The following is an 18,999-nucleotide window of genomic DNA, read 5'->3' on the forward strand; positions in this document are numbered from 1 at the left end:
TTAATCGCTTGCGCCCCCTGTTGGCAAGATATTTCAGTGTTCGCGTTTCAAACATGTAACTCGATTATTTAGATTTTATTAGAAGTATCCTGAAGAATAAAAAAAGAACGGAAGACAAACAGAACATCATGATTCAATTAAAATCTGTCTCACTCCTTCCTGGTTTTGGGTTTGGGGGCTGGAAAAGAAAATAGTTTTAAATTTACGTGCATGATTTTACTTTGTGAATGTTGTTAGTGTCTGTTTGATGCTGACCGTTGGGGTTCTCCTGCTTGTAGAACATCTTCAACATCTCCACAGCTTCGTCCGCTCTGTGGCCTGTCACGCACTGCACGCACACACCTGAATTGTCACCCACATGTGGATTTGTCTACATGGTAACTTGCAGTTACCTTGAAGGAGCTTCCTGTGTGAGTCAGCTCAGCTGAGGAGACATCCAGGACGGAGCCACAGCCTCCAAAGCGCTCGTTCCTGCAGCCATACGCCACCACCGGAATGTCCACCGCACGGTCAAGAATTTTACAAGGTTTGGAATTTGAACACATTTAGTGACCACTGAGCTTAGGATACTCATAATGCGGAGCGCAGCGGCGCACATGATGCACGGCTCTACTGTGACGTATAAAACTGTCTGCTCGCACACGCTCCTCGCATCCCGGTTGCCATGGCAACACCAATCCAGGAGCTCATCCAGGGCCACCATCTCTGCGTGCCGGGTGGCCTCAAACACACGCACAGTAGTCACAAATTAAAACAGCTTAGTATTTAATAAATTGAAAGGAATTTGTGAAAAAGGGGCGATTTTAAGTCTTTTGCCTACATTTTTGGTTTCGTTGACTTCGTTCCGTCCTTTCCCGACCACTTGGTCTTTGTAGACCAGCAGACATCCCACCGGAACTTCCCCATTGTCCAAAGCCTCTTTGGCCTGCACGCATGCACATACGATCAATAAATACTTGAAATAATTCACGTTTTAAGACTCAGTCAAGTCACCATGTCAAATGCGCGATCCATCCATTTTGCAATTTCCTCATCAGTTGGGTAAAAAGCACCTTTAAAGCACGCATCCTCCATTGCTATGGCAACCTCGCATAAGCTTTTTAAAACTACATCGTTGCAGGGTACTAAATATTTTAAAAACAACAACTCCCAGTTCAATGTGCTCGGCTGCAGGGCGTACAATATCCGGAAGCTGCACGGAAAGGGGAAGATAATATTGGACGGACCCGATTAAATTCTTCAATATTCCTTGTAGTAGTTTTTATTCAATCATTTTATTCAATCGTTACCTCACAAATTACACTATTAGAAAAAAGTTAATTGTTTATAATTAATATTAAAATTGTCTTAACTTTTTTTCAATCACTTCTTTCATTCTTTCCTCCAATCGCGCCGCTTTTTTCCGCTTACGTCAGATACGACTTCCGGGTACGCTGTTGACAGTTAGCATGCTGCTAACCGAGCGGAAGACTTGACACTCATGGTATCGTGAACATGTTGCTCCAACACCGCGTCCAAAGATAAATGTACGGATTATACCGCTGGCCATTCCTCGGCGTGCGAGCATGTTTTCGTCTGTTTGGAATTTTGTGAAGCGTCACAAGAGGAAATTTATCTTCACCGGAGCTGTAGTTGGAGGTATTTACAGTAGAAACTATTAGCCTGTATGCTAATGCTACATTCTGGTGAATGAGTAGCTGAGTCGTCTTGACATTTGGTTATAGTCCAATAGGACGATCGTTTTGATTGTTAATATGTACTTAAAACTTTCCAATACTTTCCATTGGCATGTTCATTATCTTTCTTGTTGTGTTAGGGTTTTCAATTCGTTGTGTTTTTGTCAATATATGATTCTGCCCTCCCACTAGGTGTCTATTTCCTGGGCAAATATGCCCGGTCCAAGATCAGGGATCTCCAAGAAAAGGAGGCCACTGAGTACATCGCTCTGGCCAGACGTCAATTCCACTTTGAGAGCAACCAGAGAACGTGCAACATGACCGGTGAGGAAGTCAATAAAAAGTCAAAGCGGTAAAGTTGTTAAGATGTGTTTTATGTGTGTGTGTGTGTTTCAGTTTTGTCTATGTTGCCTCCGCTGAGAGAAGCCATCATCAACCAGCTCAACTCGGAAAGCCTCACCGCCATCCTAAAAACCAGGCCAGTGTGTTGCCGAGTAGCAAAGCCCAAACAGACTTTGATGTAGAACCTGCTGACATTTGCAATCTTCTCCCCAACCCGACAGGCCGGCCAATAAAATGGACATCTGGGAGGATTTGAAGATCATCAGTAAGTGGCACTTGTGACTCTCTGCTGGCATTTCTTGAGCTCATTTGGCGGCATCCCGTGCGTCAGGTTTCACGCGCAGCCTGGTGGCCGTGTACAGCACCTGCATGCTGGTGGTCCTTCTGAGGATCCAGCTCAACATCATCGGAGGCTACCTCTACCTGGACAACTCTGTGGGCAAGCCCGCTTCGGTGAGCAACGTGCTGAGAAGAGTACAAATCCTTGGAAACCAAAATGTTGAACATGTGTGTTGTCAGACTCCTCTAGCGCCACCTGAGGTCCAGCAGCAGTACTTGTCCAGTATTCAACATCTCCTCGGCGATGGTAATGAAAAAAAATTCACAAGCAACTTTTTTTATGTCTCACTCAAATTGTGTGCGTCTAGGTTTGACACAGTTGATCACCGTCGTGAAGAAGTCGGTGCAGAACTCCCTGGATGGGTAAGAAGAAACACACACAAACATTGTGCACTGACACACACTCGATTGCGCAACGTGTGTACGCAGCATGTGTCTGAAGCAAAGTTTGAGTCTGGCGGAGTTGGAGCAGCACCTTAACTGGATCCGCGCCGAGGTGGAGTCTTGCCGCCCGCTCTCCTCTTACATGATGGCCGACGACGACAACGCCCTCGCCGACCAGGTCCGGTTTTCTTCTTTCTTGTCCCGAAGCAACGCAACTTACCAAAACGCCGCCTCGTGTAATGACGTTCAGGCTTGCAGTCTGACGGAGAGCGACGTCCTGACCATCCGCCTGCTTAACGAAACCAGAGACATGATGGACAGGTAGCCATCTTGCCAGCCAACACGCGAGCAAGCACCCGTGTCGACGTTGTTGTTTGTGTGTTCAGTCCTGACTTCAGCGCGGTGTTGGCCACGTGCCTGCAGCGAGGATTCGCCCGTCTCCTCGACAACCTGGCGCAGTTCTTCCACCCGCCGCCCGGTGACTCCGCCCACGACGCCGACCCTCACAGGTTAGTTTCCGTGTGTGCGCGCACAGGTCGGATTGACGTCTAATCCTGCCTCGTGCTCGTCGTGATGTTCAGTCTGTTGACCGTCAGTCTTCCGCTGGCCAAGATCATCCCCATCGTCAACGGTCAGATCAACACCATCTGCAGCGAGACACCGGGACACTTTGCTCAGGTAACAAACATCATCATCATCATCATCACTCAGGGTAGCAAGCTAGAAAATGGAAAGGTTCCACTCGTCATCCTTCAGGAGCTTCTGCTGAACGACGACGTGAAGGAGTTTGCCGCCAACGTGTACGACAGCTTCAGCACGCCACAGGAAGTGCGCTAATAGGATGCTTGCACTCCAAGGACCAACTTTTTTTTTTTTTTTTTAAATCAACTGGTGATGGATTACGACATGCACTGTATTTTGACGCCCTGGCAGAGGCGGCAGGTAAGTGGGACACGCGGCCGCCATTTTGTTTCTCCTCACCCGCGTGGTTTCACGTGAGGACACATCACGCTATCAACAAAATGGTCGCTTTGACTTTTAAGTGGTGACGATTGACTTAAGATGCCGCAGGATTAGTCTCAGACGCCATGCAGGGAGAAGGAATTAATATCAATAAAGGAGAAATATTATTAGAAGATTTACCAGGTGTGTTATTTGATAAAACTAATTTTATACAACTAAGCTCTCTTCTGATAAATTGTAACCCAAAACATCCACTAGACTTTGCTAAAACGTTTTGGTGGTCCTGCCAACAGAGGGCGCTGTTGTACATATGGAACACCCTTTTGGAATAATCCTGGGGAAAATCATTACTTGGTATGATATTATGACAAGATGATGAGTTCTTTATTATCATCATGCTAGATTTTTAAATGAAATATGACGGATTTATACTATATTAGGTAGATCCCGCATAGTTGCATCTACGGATTCACACAATTGTGAACTTTTTTCCTCCTAATATTTACAAATATTTGTATTTTAATATTGAAAATTGGATATGAAATACATTAAATGGATACAGTATAAAGACATTGTAGGCTACCTTGTAGAGTTGACCGCTTTTATACCACAGTTGGAAAGGAAAAATGCTGAGTCAGGATGACGCAAGAGCACACTTTTTTTTTCCATGCTTAGCGCATGGAAATCCGAATCTCTTTCCTAATCAACGCTGTTGAGGGCGTGGAAGACACCAAGCCCAAAATAAGTTTAACCTGCCGCTTTCAAGAACAAAAACTTTTCTCCTTTGAACTTTTCCATCATGCTGGCTTGTCGTCATCATCTTGTTCATTTTCCTCTTCATCAGCGTCTTTGCTGTCATTGTTGACCTGGCGCCCAGTCAAGTCACCTGTTCAAATATTCCACGTGTGCTTTCCGTTGTCTTCCCATGAATGGAAGTTTCGACACAGCGTGCGCGGTGCCAGTGGGGATGATGTCGTCAATTTCTGCCATGTTTCCAAATCATTTTCATCCAATGCCAAAATATTCTGTATTCTTACATAAACAAAATGGGAGAATATTTCATTGGAATAGTCATCCTGATATTGGTATCGAGCTAATAACGGACTTTTTTTAAGGTATCAGATGCTGATACACGCCACCGATACTTTAGGCGAAACCAAAATCTGCCATTGAGTTAGTCTTCCTTGCCAGTAGTTGGCGCCACACCGAAAAGGGTGAGAGGTCGTGTGTGTGCAAGAAAGACAATCATCTGCCTTTGTGTTCATTGAAATGTTATATTTGGCCGAGATTGCACGAGACGAAGCAAATCCTGGTTGCCAGTAAGATGTGACGTGGCTGTGTTGATTTCTTCTCTGCTTGTAATCCCGCTGAGTCACAAATTACGGCCACACGAGTGGGCGTGTGGTGCGATGACATCATCCGTCATCATACTCATACTCTCGCACCCCCCCAACGTGCCGCACGCGCTAGCGGCGGATTCCTGCATTATTGAGCGTGGCGTAGGCTGCCACCCGATTGGCTGAGAGCGGCCTGTGCTTCTTGGCGGAGGGGAGGGGGGGGGATAATCCCTCATTAGGCTTTCTGGATGATGCCATCTGAGCTCACTCGGATTCAAGACTGTGGTGAGGTCATCTCACCTGAGCACACAAACAGTATTGCTATGTTAGCAGCCAAGCGTGTCCGTAGTCATGTGATCGTGCTATTACCCAATCCTGTGCCGGATGATGTCATACCTTTTTGCATCACGCCATATTATCAGCTCTTGATGCTTTTTTTATGGCCCCGTGCCGAAAGGAGGGCACACAATGTGTGCACGAGTGTGTTTGTGTGTGTATGTAAATATACCCCCACAAACACACATGGAGGCAGAAGAATGTGTGACGCCACGCCGGTCCAGTCTGGGAATCCTGGGCAACGTTCCATTCCGGAATGTTTTCTTATTGACCTTTCTGTGATGAAACCGACCCCCCCCCTCCCAATTGCAAGGAATCTGACCTTTCGTTTTCCTTTATATTTAGCTCTGCTCTTTGTATACCCAAAACAAAAAACCCAAATTGGAATTTCCAATCTGTGTGCAATTCCCAAGCCTAAAAAAACCCCCCGAGTATTTAATTAGTCAATCAAAACCAACCTCATCGTTTCATTTCAAGACGATTTTGGTACACCAACAAGCATCTTGCGACCTTATTTGGTCTCATATTCAAATTGAAAACTTGATAGGTGGCGTCACTTAAATGTTGGAGGCCAACTCAGGTCTCCCAACCCGTCCGTCTACATTCCCGAGCAATCGTCGTCATTTGTTTTGGTGAGGAATGTCAGGAATTGTCAGTCAAGTCACATGATGCCAACACAATAACTCACTGTGCCATTTGAGTCTAATGCTTATTATTATTATTATTATGTTGATATTTTATTGTAAGGAGTAATATCAATTATTTTACATTTATTTATTCATTTATTTATTTGAATAGGGCCAACGCACATTAGCTCATGTCATCGGAAGCTGTTCAAACAAACGTTATCCTTCTCTCTCTCTCTCTCTCTCTCTCTCTCTCTCTCTCTCTCTCTCTCTCTCTCTCTCGCTCTCTCGCTCTCTCGCTCTCTCTCTCTTGCGACCGTTGGCACGGGGAGGTGGAAGGAAGGTAGGAAGAGCCCGGTGCCGTGAAGCTTGATTTCCCGGATTGGCCGTAATGAGGAAGATGCGGGATTGTTAGGAGCGTGTGTGTGGGGAGGGGGGGGGGATGCAGCGGAAGATCCGCCGCTTCCCGGAAGAGGTGGCGTCACCGGCGCATGACATCACCTCTCGGATGTGCCCATGAAATAATAACGCCGGCGGTGCACACGCTTCACGCCGGTGGGCTACAATAAATTGTTTGGTTTATTGAGGATCATTTAAAAACACTTTTAATGTCATTTTTGATTGAGCAAATAAAAATGACATTTATGTTGACGTTTTGAGGAAGGAGGTATTTGTATAAAACGTGACTCCCTTGTCACCTCCATCCCGTAAAGTGACTAATGTCACTTCTTTGTCTTGTCAGATCATAATTGAGAAGTGATGGCAGAAGGCTTTCACTTGTTCTTCTCCCAACATCCCTATGACAAAATGAGAGCGGTGTCATAAGGAAAGCGAAACCAGTTCAAAGTTCACTAAAGCTGTCAGCGAGAGCGTTTCCATAACGACTAGTTTTGTTTATTTGTTTGAATGACGTGACAACGCAGGATTTGCCCTTTGACCTTTCTCATCGTTGGTCACTTTACGCAAATTCCCAACTGCTATTCAAGTGGTCCTCTCGGCTAGTTTTAAAATCTATTTACTTTTTTTTTTCTTGATTTGAATGTAAATGACTTCTTTTAAAGTATTGGATACTTGTGAAAGCTGCCAATCCCAGTCACTGATACTTTTGTCAAAACAAATTGCCACATCCTCCTTGGCAGTAGTTGGCGCTCTACTGCGGCAGGTGGACAGCGACTCGCCATCTTTGTCCATTTTTTCTTGTCATTGCGTCGAATGAGTTTTTAAGAAGTTTCCGTACATGGTGTCAATGAGTCAAAGAGTGAATCTGAAAAAAAATGATGTAAATGTGTGTGTACGTGACGTGTGTGTGACAGTGCAGCTAAATGAAGGCGTCGTACATCAGTTTGTATTATTAGCACACACGCACGCACGGTTTGTCGGCTTCTAATAATAAGGCACCCGACAAAAAGTGGAGTCACTCTCGTGTCACTTTCTTTTCCTGATGCAAGCGCTTGATGCCAGTGGAATGTTGGCAGGCCAAGGAGCAGCTGCCCGCCCGGCAGGCAGGCAGGGAAACACCCACCAGCCCGTATTACACAAGAGCAAAAACGCCATCAGAGGAATTCAACAAATAAACAAAAGCGGATGGAAAGCAAAACACCCCGACATGCCTTCCCGAGCTTCTCGGACAGATTATTATAAATAGTCTATATCATATTCTAATTTGAGTGGACTTTGCAGTCCAAATTGACTACAGTAATGTTTATAATATAAGGTAAGTCATTTTACAAAAGGAGAAACTGAATAAAGCGTCAATAATAATGTTCAAATATGAAATTTTAGATTTATAATATGTTAAGACTGAAGTTCTTTCGGTTGCTCTTGAGCGGATTGCATCATGACGCAGCGATTTTGACGTCACTAAGTCCCGCCCCCTGAGGAGCGCCTGGGTGGATATAAGCGTGACGCAACCCGGATCGGCTCAACACTCACGCGCACCAGCCGGCGACTCTTCTCGCGCTCTTCTCACCAACTTCGCTCTTAACGCACGTAAGTTGACTTCTGGAATATTCGGCTTGATTATTTTTCTTATTTTCTTGAGCTTTACTATTGTTTGGTGGCCTCTTTTTCTTTGTTCAAAATTTCGCCTTTCTCACTTTGAAGCGTAAAGCGACTACAAAGGTGAAAGTGATCCAAAAAGGAAGTTGACTCGGAATAGGAAGGAAAATGTCGACATTTTCACGTATTTGTGCTTTTGATTGACTCAAATTGCTCCTTTTCGAACTTTTTGAACTCCTTTTTTTTATTTTTACATTGCATCATACGCGCGTATGTTTACGTGTTCATTAGTGAAATAATTTTTTTCATTTGGACTTGCCCACTCGTAAAAATCCCACTTATTATTTTGATAAGAACCAGACTGAAAATAAATGTTCTTTTGATATAGCACCGCTTGTGTCAAAAGACTCACAATGTTACACAATGTTTCACTTCTCGTGAAATTCCGAGCCGACCTCAGCACCTCACCACAAACACCCCAAAAATTCAGCAGTGATAAATTCCAGACATCATTTTCATTCCGTAAGTGTATTCATTATAAAAGGAGCAGCTCATTCAGTTGTCCAGCATTTGAAACCAAGTGTTCATCTCAAAGCAAACCCGAGTTTGATATTGAAAAAGTACAAAAAGTACAATCTGTTCCTTAAACATTAACATCTTGCTTAAAATGAGAAAATAAAACACTCATTTGTTTTATTTTCATTTAATACGTTTAGTTTAAATGTGTTTCACTTAAGTGAACTACAACTGAACTGTACATCGGTCGTGATTCATTCACGTACCACTAGGGGGCGCCAACAAATGATCACAATGCCGTACTAAATGGAACTTTTTTTTTTTTTTGCAGGCTCATGCTGCAGAACTCACGCCCGACGCTGGCCGATGTCAGCTGTTCGGTGTCGGTCCCGCGTCCATCGCCGGTCCCGCGTCTGTCCCCGCCGGGCTCGCTCTGCTTGGACGACCTAAGTCACTTGACGACCGGCGCCGAGCGCCGGTCCAGTCTGGCCACGCTCGCCGACGGCAGCTCGGACGGCGCCAGCTCCTGCTCGGATTTCAGCACCGGGGGGAAGTCGCAGGTTAGTTGCTTTTTGGTGCTCTCATGTAGCTTTGTAGCTCTTGTAGCAGATTTCATCAATCCGTCTTTTAATGTGAAAAGTTTGCACAATTGATTGTTGTGAAATGAAGTTTTTCAATGACATGTTGTCATGACAACAGCTGTCGCAGACCGAGGCAGACAGGAGGAAGCGAAGGCGAGAGAACAACAAGGCCGCCGCCGCCAAATGCCGCAAAAAGAAGAAGGACAGGACGGAATATTTGCTGCTGGTACGTTTTGACCTTACTGTTGGCCGCGTCTTCTTTTCTCGTCACGCTTTCGGTTTTGTAATAAATCAAAAATGGTGACAAATGATGGCAACAGTGTGTCAAAACACTTTTAGGGCAAATCTTTGGACTGTCCGTTAGCTTCGTGCTAATACCTAAGGCGCATCAGTATAGCATTGATGAAGCCCTAACTAACGGTGTCTGGCCTCCATTCTGTGTATGCAGGAGTCTGAGAAGCTGGAGAGCGTCAACATCAGCTTGAAAGCTCAGATTAAAGCTCTGAACCAACAGAAGCAGCACCTGTCCTACATGCTCAACCAGCACCGTCCCACCTGCATCGTCCGCGCCCACAACGGGTGCACCCCAGACCAGGAAACGGCCGACCTCTTCATGCGCCACCTCCAGGAGAGCCCAACCACCTCCCTCTTCACCATCCAGGACGCCGCCGGCTCCCTGTTTGCCAGCACCCAGGAACTGGACGCCGGCAACCTCCTCAGCCTAGACCACGTCCAGTGTTCGGTCTCCATGTGACCAGACCCTGCAAAATACTTGTGTGTCAATATTCAGCTTTAAACGACAGCCCCTGCAGTCTCTCCCTCCATTGTGTCCTTGGCCACAAGATGAGGAACCTGTGGAAAGTTTACCATTTGGAATATTTCCAAAATTCTCCTGTCTAGCCCCACAAGAACACGGAAATGTTTTGTGAGAGGTCCTCAGTGCTGCTAAGGGGCGCAGAGGACGGCCGACCCCTCACCCCACGAACCTGAGCTGCTGACTGGACAAAGTCGCCTGCATGGAAAACTGGACTTTTCATCGTTCTTTTCCCGTCCAAGGCCAAGCTGGAGCACTTTTGTTTTTTTGTGCCATGTCCACTAGATAGCACTGTGACTGTTGCACCACTACTTGCTGCTCAGCGATGCACAAACAAGCTGAGTGAGAAAAGTCATTGTTTTAAATTATTGTTTATTTATTTCAAGACAGACGGTAAACTGTCAAAATGCTGCTAATTGCCCATGTTGTAATCACTCAGGACCTTACAAGTTGCGTCCCGAGTGAGTCGTAATGATTCCGACAGCATAAAACTCGACAGCTACCGATGTCGACAAAAATGTCTTTGTTGTACGATATGTCTCCATTTGTAAAACACTGTTTCATGCGTGTGTGCGTGCGTGTGTGCGTGTGTGTGTGTGTGTGTGTGCGCGCGCGTGTGGCAAAGCTACTAAAATGTTATTTTATACTTCTTCCTTTTGTACTGTTTGGTCATGTGACCATGGGAGCTTTGAGCCAAAATGTTCAATATGTAGTCGGTCAAAGACCGGCACGTTTTCTTTTTCACTTTGTTGAATAAAACGTTGTTTGACAAACCACAAAAACGCGTGAAACAAAATTTATTTATTTATTTATTTATTTATTTATTTATTTTAAAAAGTAGAAATTTGGTGTTATTTGTAATATATGTTAATGGTGATAAAGGTTGGAATTATTTTCTCTGGCTCAAAACGTGGATAGTTGTGCACTTATTAGGACGTGCCTGGCTTCTTGCTACGTCATTTCCTGTTTATGGAGCCGGCCACAGTTCGCAGTGCTTTATTTTTTCACGTGTGAGGAGCTGGATGCTGCGACAGATGGGCTGTGTCCTTTCAGCTCGTTTTGCAAACTTTGTACCTGCAAGGGTGAGTCAGATCAATTGTTTGGATTTGCTTCCAATATCACGTGACTGGTCTCAAGAGATATTGTGATTTTCAGGGAATATTGAAAATGCGATCATTTTCAAATGCAAAGCAGATATATATATATTTTTTTCAAGTGTTACGTATGATTTGACAGTTTAGGTTAATCAATATCATTACCTATGATCAATAACACACACTATTTAATCACACGAGCATGCAACGATAGTCTCTTGCCCTTCCTGCACCTCAGACATCCGAATGAATGGACACTCTCCTCTTAAACTTCCTGTTACAAGTAAACATTGACAGGCTGCAATTCACACAAGTCTAATATGAGGTCAAAGGACACGCACATGCACGTGTCTAACATGAGGTCAAAGGCCACGCACATGAACTTGTCAGAACGATGATGCGTGAATGTTACTCTCTGTTCACTCACTTCCCGTTTCTCTTAACGCCAACGTTTCATTTCGTCGTCGTTGACATCTGCAAGAAGATGACCATGACGCAAAGAGGAAGCGTGGGAGTGTGTCTCTGTTCCGTGACCGAGATTAAAAATCATGCGATGACCTCAAACTGACCGTCATACAGACTGGGACATGATCATCAGGTTAGGTTTAAAAATAGTCACTTTTTTTTTAAAATCAATTCATGTTTTAATATTAGCACACTGATTAGTATTAAGCAACTTTCCAATGTTATTAAAATACCAATTTGTCAAAAAGTCTTATCCATTTTCATGATTAAAAACAATGTTGATATATTTTTTTTATATTTATAACGCATCAGACCAAAGTTCTGTAGGTTTTTTCATCGTTTATTCGTCATGAGTAAAATCATGTAGATTTGAAAAAAAGTCAAATCTTGATGCGCCATTAGAGCCGTTTCCATCATATTCCGTTGTATTTGTTGCCCCCTAGCGGTTTAGCTGTGAACTACACAATGACAAAAATGGCATGTTTGCTCAGTGGACTTCATGTGCTTTGAATATCATTATTTTCATGACATGTTGTTGCTTTGCAAACGTAAGTAGAAGAATGAACAATGTGTCTTTACATGATTTGGCCCTTCTGTCCACTTGATCAGTCTAAAATTGAACAAAAAACAACTTGTCACTTCCCACTCATTATATCTTTTTGTTGTATGTATCCCGCCGAGGTCAGGACGTCCCCCGCGTCTCGTTGGACCGACTGCTTCTTCCACTTGCTGTTCCCCTGGACGTGGTTTAGCCAAAGAGGTGGAGTTTCTCCCAAATGGCTGCTGCCGAACACTTCCTGGTGCACCTCCAATGACATCTGACTGGGCTTCATGCCAATTACCTCCAGTAAGCCTTTGGCCTGATTCTGAAGTATCTGGATGGACTGGATCAGACACACATTGTTAGTATGCATCTGTGTGGATGTGTGTGTATGTGTGTATTGTACCTTGACGACTTGGGCGTGTTCCTTCAGTACAGATGCCCGATCTGACAAGTCCTTCATCAAGATCTCTGATGGCAGAACACAAGTAGGTTGTTTTGCTGTACAGTGTGTGTGTACATGCATGTGTGTGTGTGTTACCTGTCTGAGGCTCTGTGAGCATCTGCTGAGCTTTGACTGGCTTTTCATAAAAGTCCTACAAAAAATGTGAGAAGACAGACAGTCACATGTGTGCCCCCCCCACAGGGAGGCAGAGTGGGACCCACCACAAGTCGCCTTTCCGCTTTGAGGGTGCGCACGGCTGAGCGCAGGATTTGCGGGGGTAACGTGCGTCTCTTCCGCGCCATCTCCACGATAGCGTCGTCCATTCGCTTCTCCAGCTCAGGCAGCTTGTCCTCATCTGGGAGAGAGGAGACATTTTAGTGTCATTTTAGATGGACGGGACGACGCTGCACCTGGCACTGCTCACCTTGGTCAAGTGGAGCCTGCTCCCACGTTTGTCCGTTCACCAACACGTTGGCATGAACAGCAGCCTCAAAGTCCTGCACAGAAAATATCAAAACGAGATTGAAGTGTTTCACAAATGTAATACTCTTGTCAAATAAATACACATAATATTTTTTTACTCTATTACTGTTTGAAGCTCAATGTCTTGCCGCTCTTGTCATATTTTGGCCCTCACCATTGAATGTACTGCTTATGCTGCCCCCTGGTGGCTCAGATGTAGGAGAGCAATATTTTCGTGTCTGCATAGTATTGAATTATGTCGTGTCATGACTATTTAATTTAAAACAACATATAGCGTTTTAATAGATTTAATTGAAATATTCTTTTGGTATCTTTTACGCTTTACCCTTATTGTCAATAAAGTTGTATTAATTTGACGAGGTTGACATACGTCAATCAACCTGAGCATCCAGGTATTCAGGACAAACGCAAGTATGGACGCTCCCTCGTAAGTAGTCAAAAATTACGATTAAATGCTTGCAAGTTGCAATTAAAAAATTGAGAGAAAAGTAGCAAAATGTTAGTTTTAGCTTTTTTTTTTGTAAACACATCCAACTCACTGCCAGCAGTTCCTCAAGTAAAAGTCGCTTAGTGTCCTCCGAAATTCCCGTTTGTCCGTCCAGCGCTTTGCTCAAAATGTCTTTGTATTGATGCACATATTCGACAACTTGTTTTTTAGACGTCAGTCGCACTCTGAAGTCTTCGTTTGTCTCTTCTGCAGTTTGCGCGTCCATTTTTGCCGCCATGTTTGGTTTGAACGGCTTTCTTTTTCCGGTTGCGTCACGGCTTTCTTTTTCCGGTTGCATCTCTCTAGGAAGGTCCGTAGAGGAACAAGTGTAGGACGCAAATGTTCCGACACTTGATCCAAAATTATATGTATATATATTTTATACGCAAAACACTTACGTCACTCATTTGCTTGTCAAATCTGTACATCACAAATTTCAAAAGCTAATCAAGTTTTAGGAGAAATCAGGCAAAAAAAGCAACTTTGTTTTGAGTAATGCCATTGTCATTTGCGTCAAAATCAATTAAATTGTATATTCTTTCTTTTTTATTGTAAGGCCATAATCACCCACGTATGAAGTCATATGACTTGGAACAGAATAATCAGATTATAACTCAGTTTTGTTGCTAATCGTCCTTGTAAAGATTTTCTCTTGGCCGTAGTTTGCTGCAGCCTTATTGACCCACGAGTGCACACATTGTCTATATGGCGCCACAGCAGGAATGTGAAATATGGTGCTTGTTGTTGTAAAGGATCAGCGTGGCGGCAGTATGTGAAAGGGGAGAAAATGGAGGCTTTGGTGCTGAGGAAGCCTTGTGTGTCAGAGGTCAGACAGTCAGTCCGGGCTGCAGCGCAGGTGCGCCCGCAAATGTTTTCTCCGGACTCTTTCCCAGGCTCTGCGGGCGTCCGACTCCACCCGGCAGCCCGTTGACATCCTTGGAGCATCTCCGCCCCGTTGCACTTGTTTGTTTTGGAAAGTTTCCGGCCCACATTCTATGTTCCCGGAATGGAGATGCCGCCGTTGCCATGGCGCTGAGACACCTGAGGAGCCACACGACAAAGACCAAACATTGCAAAGTTGGATGGGCCTTTGTGTGGATTTGCACTTGCTGTCATGTGCCAGACCGCAAAGCTCTTGAGGCCTCCATTGCAGGAGACTTTGCAGGGGCGACGGGCTCAAAGGATTCCCCAGCTCAAGAGCCAGTCAGGAGGCTTTCCTCGGGCGAGATGAAGATTAGGATTAGCCAATGTCGGGGGCAATTGTCTTCCTATAAAATAGCAACCCCAGCTTCTGCACAGCCTGGACTGACGCTGTGCAGGAAAGGAACACCTGCACACTGACTGGGCAATACCTTTTCATGCCACTGATGAGGTGTGTGAATTTGACACATTGTAGCCCTTCAGAATACGTATCAAGCGCAAAATGATAGAAATGACGCTTACTCCTCCTATCAAGTTCAACCTTGCGCGTGCGCCGGTGCGTGTCTCGCCGCTGCTGCTCTCATTGGCTTAGGCGGCGTGGGGCCATCCTCCTCCAATAACAAAGAACCAAGGCGGACCTCCTCTGCCAGGAAATTGTCGGCTCACTCGATGTCCCGTCGTGACAAGGAAGCACGCCGCTTCCCGTTGATTTAATCTAAAAAAAAAAAAGCAAAAAAAAAAAAAAAAAAGCAACAAGAACGAAAGAAAATAGATGCGATGGTGGCGGCAGAGCTGGCGCACGAGCACGTGGATGCCGCCTCTCCACCTGACCGCATCACCAAGCTGGAGGAGGAGGCGCTCCAAGCCAGCCTCGGGTCCCGAGGCGCCGGGGACGCGGAGGAGGTTGCGGACGAACTCGACGCGATGCTACCTGACGGAGAAAAACAACCGATGAAGGAGAAAAATGAGGACGAGGAAACTGTTCGCACGGAAACCAAGCTCTACTGGCAGCGGTTCGCGGTTCTGGCCGTGTTCAGTCTGTACTCACTAATCAACGCGTTCCAGTGGATCCAGTACGGGATCATAGCCAACGTGTTCACGCACTTCTACCGGGTGGGCAATGACAAGGTGGATTGGCTGTCCATCGTCTACATGCTGGTCTACGTGCCGCTCATCTTCCCGGCCACCTGGCTTCTGGACCGCCGCGGCTTGCGCCTCACCGCGCTGCTGGGCGCTGGCCTCAACTGCGCCGGCGCCTGGCTCAAGTGCGCCAGCGTGGGCCGCGATCTCTACCCGGTCACCATGGTGGCGCAGCTGGTGTGCTCCGTGGCGCAGATCTTCATCCTCGGCCTGCCCTCGCGAGTCGCCTCCGTCTGGTTCGGACCCAAGGAGGTGTCCACCGCCTGCGCCACTGCCGTGCTGGGCAACCAGGTGAGCCAGTCCAGCGCGTGTCTTGACGCATGCGCTCGTTTCTGGCTGTTTCAGTCACCTGATTTAAAAAAAAAAAAAAAAAATTAAAGTTGCATGTGTTTGTTTTTCATAGTTGGGCGTGGCCATCGGATTCCTGTTGCCTCCTGTGTTGGTTCCGAATACGCCCAAGGATGTGGAGCTGACGGCACACAACATCAGCGTCATGTTCTACGGCACCGCCGCCGTCTCCACCGCCCTCTTCATCCTCACCATCATAGGTGCGCGCAACCAGTATTCATTTTTGCAAACTTTCCTTCAGAAAAAAAATAAATAACACAATAAATCAGCCAAACATTTGTGTGTACTACAAACACTGTAGTTGTACTTGTAGACGAGGAGATGTTCTCATTTGAACTTACGTTAATAATACTCGCTCTTCCGGTTATCCTGGTTTTGACTTCTATCCTACGCGGCTATTGTATGAAAAATAATTTCAGTCATCCCCGCCACATCCAGTCTCGCATTCTTCCTCGAAGGCTGCAAAAATAACGACCAAAGACCAACAGACAAAACGGCGCTAGCGAATAAGAGAAAGCTTTTGTGTGCGGCAGTGATGAAAGATCGTCCGCCGCTGCCGCCCAGCCAGGCCCAGGCCGTCCTGCCCGTCGGCCCCCCCGAGGACTACTCGTACCGCCGCTCCATCGTCAACCTGATGAAGAACAAAGCCTTCATCCTGCTGCTCATCAGCTACGGTCAGTGTATTTCAAACAAAAATATATTATAATATAATATATTTCAAAATATGCACAACGTTTTCAGAATGCTTTAAAATAAGGCTTCTTCTACAGGTATAACCACGGGCTGCTACTACTCGGTGTCCACCATCCTCAACCAGATGATCATGGCCTGCTATGAGGTAACTTTGGAAACTGAGAAAAAAAAAATCCAGCATTTTGAACATTCTGATTTTCTGCGTTGGTAAGAATGAAGAGTTGAACGCGGGAAGGATCGGCCTGACCTTGGTGGTGGCAGGCATGGTGGGCTCCATCCTCTGTGGCCTGTGGTTGGACCACACCAAGACCTTCAAGTGGGTCCTGTCCCCGCACACATTTAGACGTTTTCAAATTGCCCAAGAATGACATGGGTTGCAGGTTGACCACGCTGCTGGTGAACTGCCTGACCTTGATCAGCATGGTGATCTTCACCTTCACGTTGGACCTCAACAACATCTACGTGGTCTTCTTCACAGGAGCCCTACTCGGGTTGGTCATCACGCAAATTTTCTCCAAAGTCTCATCCACATCCGCTGAACTGGCTGGTGTTTTGTAGCTTCTTCATGACGGGGTATCTTCCCGTGGGCTTCGAGTTTGGCGTGGAGATCACCTACCCGGAATCGGAGGGAACCTCATCCGGACTCCTCAATACCTCGGCGCAGGTTTGTTTTGTTTAAAAAAAAAAAAAAACAACAACTCTGTGGTTGACGATCAAAAAGGTGCTAATGTCGTGTGCGCAGATATTCGGGATCCTTTTCACGCTGATTCAAGGAAAACTGACGACGGATTATGCCGACCCGCTCCCGGGCAACATTTTCCTCTGCGCCTGGATTTTATTGGGATTAATTCTCACCGGTAACGTGTCGCCGTGCGTGCGTATTTGCGCGTCTGTGTGTCACTCATACGAATGTCTTCATTCCAGCCTTCATCAAATCGGACCTGAAACGACACAACGTCAACATCGGGGTGAGCGGCAAAGAGCAACAGGCGGTAAGTTCTCGGAAGATTTCAAATGCTGTTTGATTATCGATTGGGCCTTCGTTTTTCAAATTTCCTTCTGCCTTGAGGAATGAGAAAATTATCGGGGCGTTCTTGCTGGAGTCCAAAAGTTTAACAATAAAAAAAAAAAGAATCACCGTTGTGGCATTTGTGTGAACATTCCAGCTAGCGCGTTTCCCAGGATGCAACCTTAAGATGGCGCCGGAGTCTTTGTGCTTTTTTTGTCGTCTGGCTGTGGAAGGGCTGGTCCGAGGTCGTTAGTCTTGAGCTTGATGGGCTCTCGTGGTCCTCTTCAGACAAACACCACAACAACTTCATCATTTGGTTCGAAAGAACACCTTTTTTTTTCTTATTCTGAGTCTTGAGAGGAAAAAAAATATTTCTAGCTTTAATCAGCAGTAGAAAGCTGTTACAATGACTTGGATGGTGATTTTTTATTTTTATTTTGCCTTACATTGAAAAGTCACTTTTCTAGAATGTGTGTTTGTGTTTTTCAGCTTCCTGCAGAGGAAAAGCTGAAGGTGGAACCTTCTTTCAACTTTGCCAGAGAAACGTCCTTGTAGCCAGGACATCCACCACGCAAAAGGCAACCTGGGAATTCTTTTTTTTTTGGGGACGCCTGTGGACGGTTAGTGAGCAGTTGCGCCAGCGCTGACTTTTCCTGACTTTACTTGAATGCATCACGTCCTTCGGTTGTTTTTTTGGATGAAGGACGGCGTCGGACAGACAAGACTTTTCATACACACAGTCAAGGTGCACAAAAGCGACGCACAACTTTTTATACTTTGCTCAGTGTGTGTTTGCGTGAGACAAGTGTAGCGTGCCATCTTGTGGTCACTCAGAGTACAGCATGATGACCTTTTCTGCAGCTTTTTTAATGCAGTTTCCTTTTTTACCTTTTATGATGAATTCAAACTTATTTGTTGACGAATAGTTAATTTTTCTATTAGAAATATCAACGTTCTCAAGCTTTTGCACATTAATATGCAGGCTTTTTTGCATAATTCTATGGAGCATATTCATTTTACTTTTGTGACTCCTTTATTTATTTTGCTATTAGAAGAATATTTCGGGATTAAGTAAGTAAAAAGTATACAAACGTGATTTATGGTCATGTGACACTTTGCTTATTGGGTTTATTTAGGTTACATGTTTAAAATTGAGAAAAAATAGCAGCACAGCAAAAAAACCTCCTGACATTTATTAAGCACAAGCTCAATTTTATTCTTTGCCTATCGACTGCTTATTCCAAATGAGTCCTCGTGGTGGCGCTAGCATTAAAGTGGAGATGACGTCATGGTCAATGTCTTCATGTCTAATGAAATCTGACAAAAATTTCAAATATGGGTTGCAAAAAAAACTTTTTTCTTTTTTTCTTCTTTTTTCACTTCCTCTTTTGGCATGACATGATCGTGCTGCGATAAACAAAATTGAAGAACTGTCGCCACTGCTCAGCCAGCTCACTTGTG

At 45.2% G+C, this 18,999-nt stretch overlaps 5 protein-coding genes across 7 annotated transcripts; 3 read left to right on the plus strand and 2 right to left on the minus strand.

The window, feature by feature from the left end:
• Window positions 1-60: 60 nt before the first annotated feature.
• Window positions 61-1,203, minus strand: adat2 (adenosine deaminase tRNA specific 2). The gene is made up of 6 exons (XM_049757685.2): window positions 994-1,203; window positions 821-925; window positions 571-721; window positions 393-499; window positions 256-328; window positions 61-178 (listed from the first exon to the last, which is right to left on the minus strand). The coding sequence occupies exons 1-6, from the start codon at window positions 1,072-1,074 to the stop codon at window positions 150-152; spliced, it is 546 nt and encodes a 181-aa protein (XP_049613642.1). The 5' UTR covers window positions 1,075-1,203; the 3' UTR covers window positions 61-149.
• Window positions 1,204-1,428: 225 nt separating this feature from the next.
• pex3 (peroxisomal biogenesis factor 3) lies at window positions 1,429-3,877 on the plus strand. 2 transcript variants are annotated; one of them, XM_049757619.2, is made up of 12 exons: window positions 1,429-1,638; window positions 1,869-2,000; window positions 2,073-2,154; window positions 2,240-2,283; window positions 2,350-2,471; window positions 2,538-2,604; window positions 2,666-2,720; window positions 2,787-2,919; window positions 2,992-3,062; window positions 3,128-3,250; window positions 3,338-3,419; window positions 3,498-3,877. In XM_049757619.2, the coding sequence occupies exons 1-12, from the start codon at window positions 1,566-1,568 to the stop codon at window positions 3,576-3,578; spliced, it is 1,065 nt and encodes a 354-aa protein (XP_049613576.1). In that variant the 5' UTR covers window positions 1,429-1,565; the 3' UTR covers window positions 3,579-3,877. The 2 variants fall into 2 exon arrangements, with proteins under 2 accessions (XP_049613576.1, XP_049613575.1); XM_049757618.2 differs by having other exon boundaries at window positions 1,430-1,638; window positions 3,323-3,419.
• A 154-nt stretch (window positions 3,878-4,031) lies between these two features.
• Window positions 4,032-10,694, plus strand: atf3 (activating transcription factor 3). The gene is made up of 4 exons (XM_049757674.2): window positions 4,032-7,992; window positions 8,849-9,077; window positions 9,217-9,324; window positions 9,547-10,694. Exons 2-4 carry the CDS (start codon window positions 8,853-8,855, stop codon window positions 9,850-9,852), a joined length of 639 nt encoding a protein of 212 aa, XP_049613631.1. The 5' UTR covers window positions 4,032-7,992; window positions 8,849-8,852; the 3' UTR covers window positions 9,853-10,694.
• A 1,096-nt stretch (window positions 10,695-11,790) lies between these two features.
• On the minus strand, window positions 11,791-13,740 carry nsl1 (NSL1 component of MIS12 kinetochore complex). The gene is made up of 6 exons (XM_049757663.2): window positions 13,480-13,740; window positions 12,882-12,954; window positions 12,679-12,812; window positions 12,554-12,608; window positions 12,419-12,483; window positions 11,791-12,355 (listed from the first exon to the last, which is right to left on the minus strand). Exons 1-6 carry the CDS (start codon window positions 13,723-13,725, stop codon window positions 12,107-12,109), a joined length of 822 nt encoding a protein of 273 aa, XP_049613620.1. The 5' UTR covers window positions 13,726-13,740; the 3' UTR covers window positions 11,791-12,106.
• Window positions 13,741-13,973: 233 nt separating this feature from the next.
• Window positions 13,974-18,827, plus strand: flvcr1 (FLVCR choline and heme transporter 1). 2 transcript variants are annotated; one of them, XM_068649147.1, is made up of 10 exons: window positions 13,974-15,779; window positions 15,892-16,036; window positions 16,295-16,510; window positions 16,607-16,674; window positions 16,742-16,845; window positions 16,910-17,020; window positions 17,088-17,193; window positions 17,272-17,386; window positions 17,454-17,521; window positions 18,028-18,827. In XM_068649147.1, the coding sequence occupies exons 1-10, from the start codon at window positions 15,126-15,128 to the stop codon at window positions 18,091-18,093; spliced, it is 1,653 nt and encodes a 550-aa protein (XP_068505248.1). In that variant the 5' UTR covers window positions 13,974-15,125; the 3' UTR covers window positions 18,094-18,827. The 2 variants fall into 2 exon arrangements, with proteins under 2 accessions (XP_068505248.1, XP_049613551.1); XM_049757594.2 differs by having other exon boundaries at window positions 13,978-15,779; window positions 16,370-16,510.
• Window positions 18,828-18,999: the final 172 nt, after the last annotated feature.

Source organism: Syngnathus scovelli, chromosome 20, assembly GCF_024217435.2.
Source record: "Syngnathus scovelli strain Florida chromosome 20, RoL_Ssco_1.2, whole genome shotgun sequence".
NCBI classification, from domain to species: domain Eukaryota; kingdom Metazoa; phylum Chordata; class Actinopteri; order Syngnathiformes; family Syngnathidae; genus Syngnathus; species Syngnathus scovelli.

Excerpts from the sequence above, each read along its gene's own strand:
- flvcr1 (XM_068649147.1), top strand. The coding sequence starts at position 15,126 with ATGGTGGCGGCAGAGCTGGCGCACGAGCACGTGGATGCCGCCTCTCCA. Across the intron at positions 16,037-16,294 it reads CTTCATCCTCACCATCATAG|GCTGCAAAAATAACGACCAA; the intron begins GTGCGCGCAACC and ends TCTTCCTCGAAG. Across the intron at positions 17,021-17,087 it reads TTCACAGGAGCCCTACTCGG|CTTCTTCATGACGGGGTATC; the intron begins GTTGGTCATCAC and ends GGTGTTTTGTAG.
- nsl1 (XM_049757663.2), bottom strand. The coding sequence starts at position 13,725 with ATGCAACCGGAAAAAGAAAGCCGTGACGCAACCGGAAAAAGAAAGCCG. Across the intron at positions 12,955-13,479 it reads TACTTGAGGAACTGCTGGCA|GACTTTGAGGCTGCTGTTCA; the intron begins GTGAGTTGGATG and ends TTTTCTGTGCAG. Across the intron at positions 12,813-12,881 it reads GCAGGCTCCACTTGACCAAG|ATGAGGACAAGCTGCCTGAG; the intron begins GTGAGCAGTGCC and ends CCTCTCTCCCAG.
- atf3 (XM_049757674.2), top strand. The coding sequence starts at position 8,853 with ATGCTGCAGAACTCACGCCCGACGCTGGCCGATGTCAGCTGTTCGGTG. Across the intron at positions 9,078-9,216 it reads GCACCGGGGGGAAGTCGCAG|CTGTCGCAGACCGAGGCAGA; the intron begins GTTAGTTGCTTT and ends TCATGACAACAG. Across the intron at positions 9,325-9,546 it reads GGACGGAATATTTGCTGCTG|GAGTCTGAGAAGCTGGAGAG; the intron begins GTACGTTTTGAC and ends CTGTGTATGCAG.
- pex3 (XM_049757618.2), top strand. The coding sequence starts at position 1,566 with ATGTTTTCGTCTGTTTGGAATTTTGTGAAGCGTCACAAGAGGAAATTT. Across the intron at positions 2,284-2,349 it reads GGAGGATTTGAAGATCATCA|GTTTCACGCGCAGCCTGGTG; the intron begins GTAAGTGGCACT and ends CCCGTGCGTCAG. Across the intron at positions 2,920-2,991 it reads ACAACGCCCTCGCCGACCAG|GCTTGCAGTCTGACGGAGAG; the intron begins GTCCGGTTTTCT and ends AATGACGTTCAG.
- adat2 (XM_049757685.2), bottom strand. The coding sequence starts at position 1,074 with ATGGAGGATGCGTGCTTTAAAGGTGCTTTTTACCCAACTGATGAGGAA. Across the intron at positions 329-392 it reads ACACAGGAAGCTCCTTCAAG|TGCGTGACAGGCCACAGAGC; the intron begins GTAACTGCAAGT and ends GTGTGCGTGCAG. Across the intron at positions 179-255 it reads CAAGCAGGAGAACCCCAACG|CCCCCAAACCCAAAACCAGG; the intron begins GTCAGCATCAAA and ends TTTCTTTTCCAG.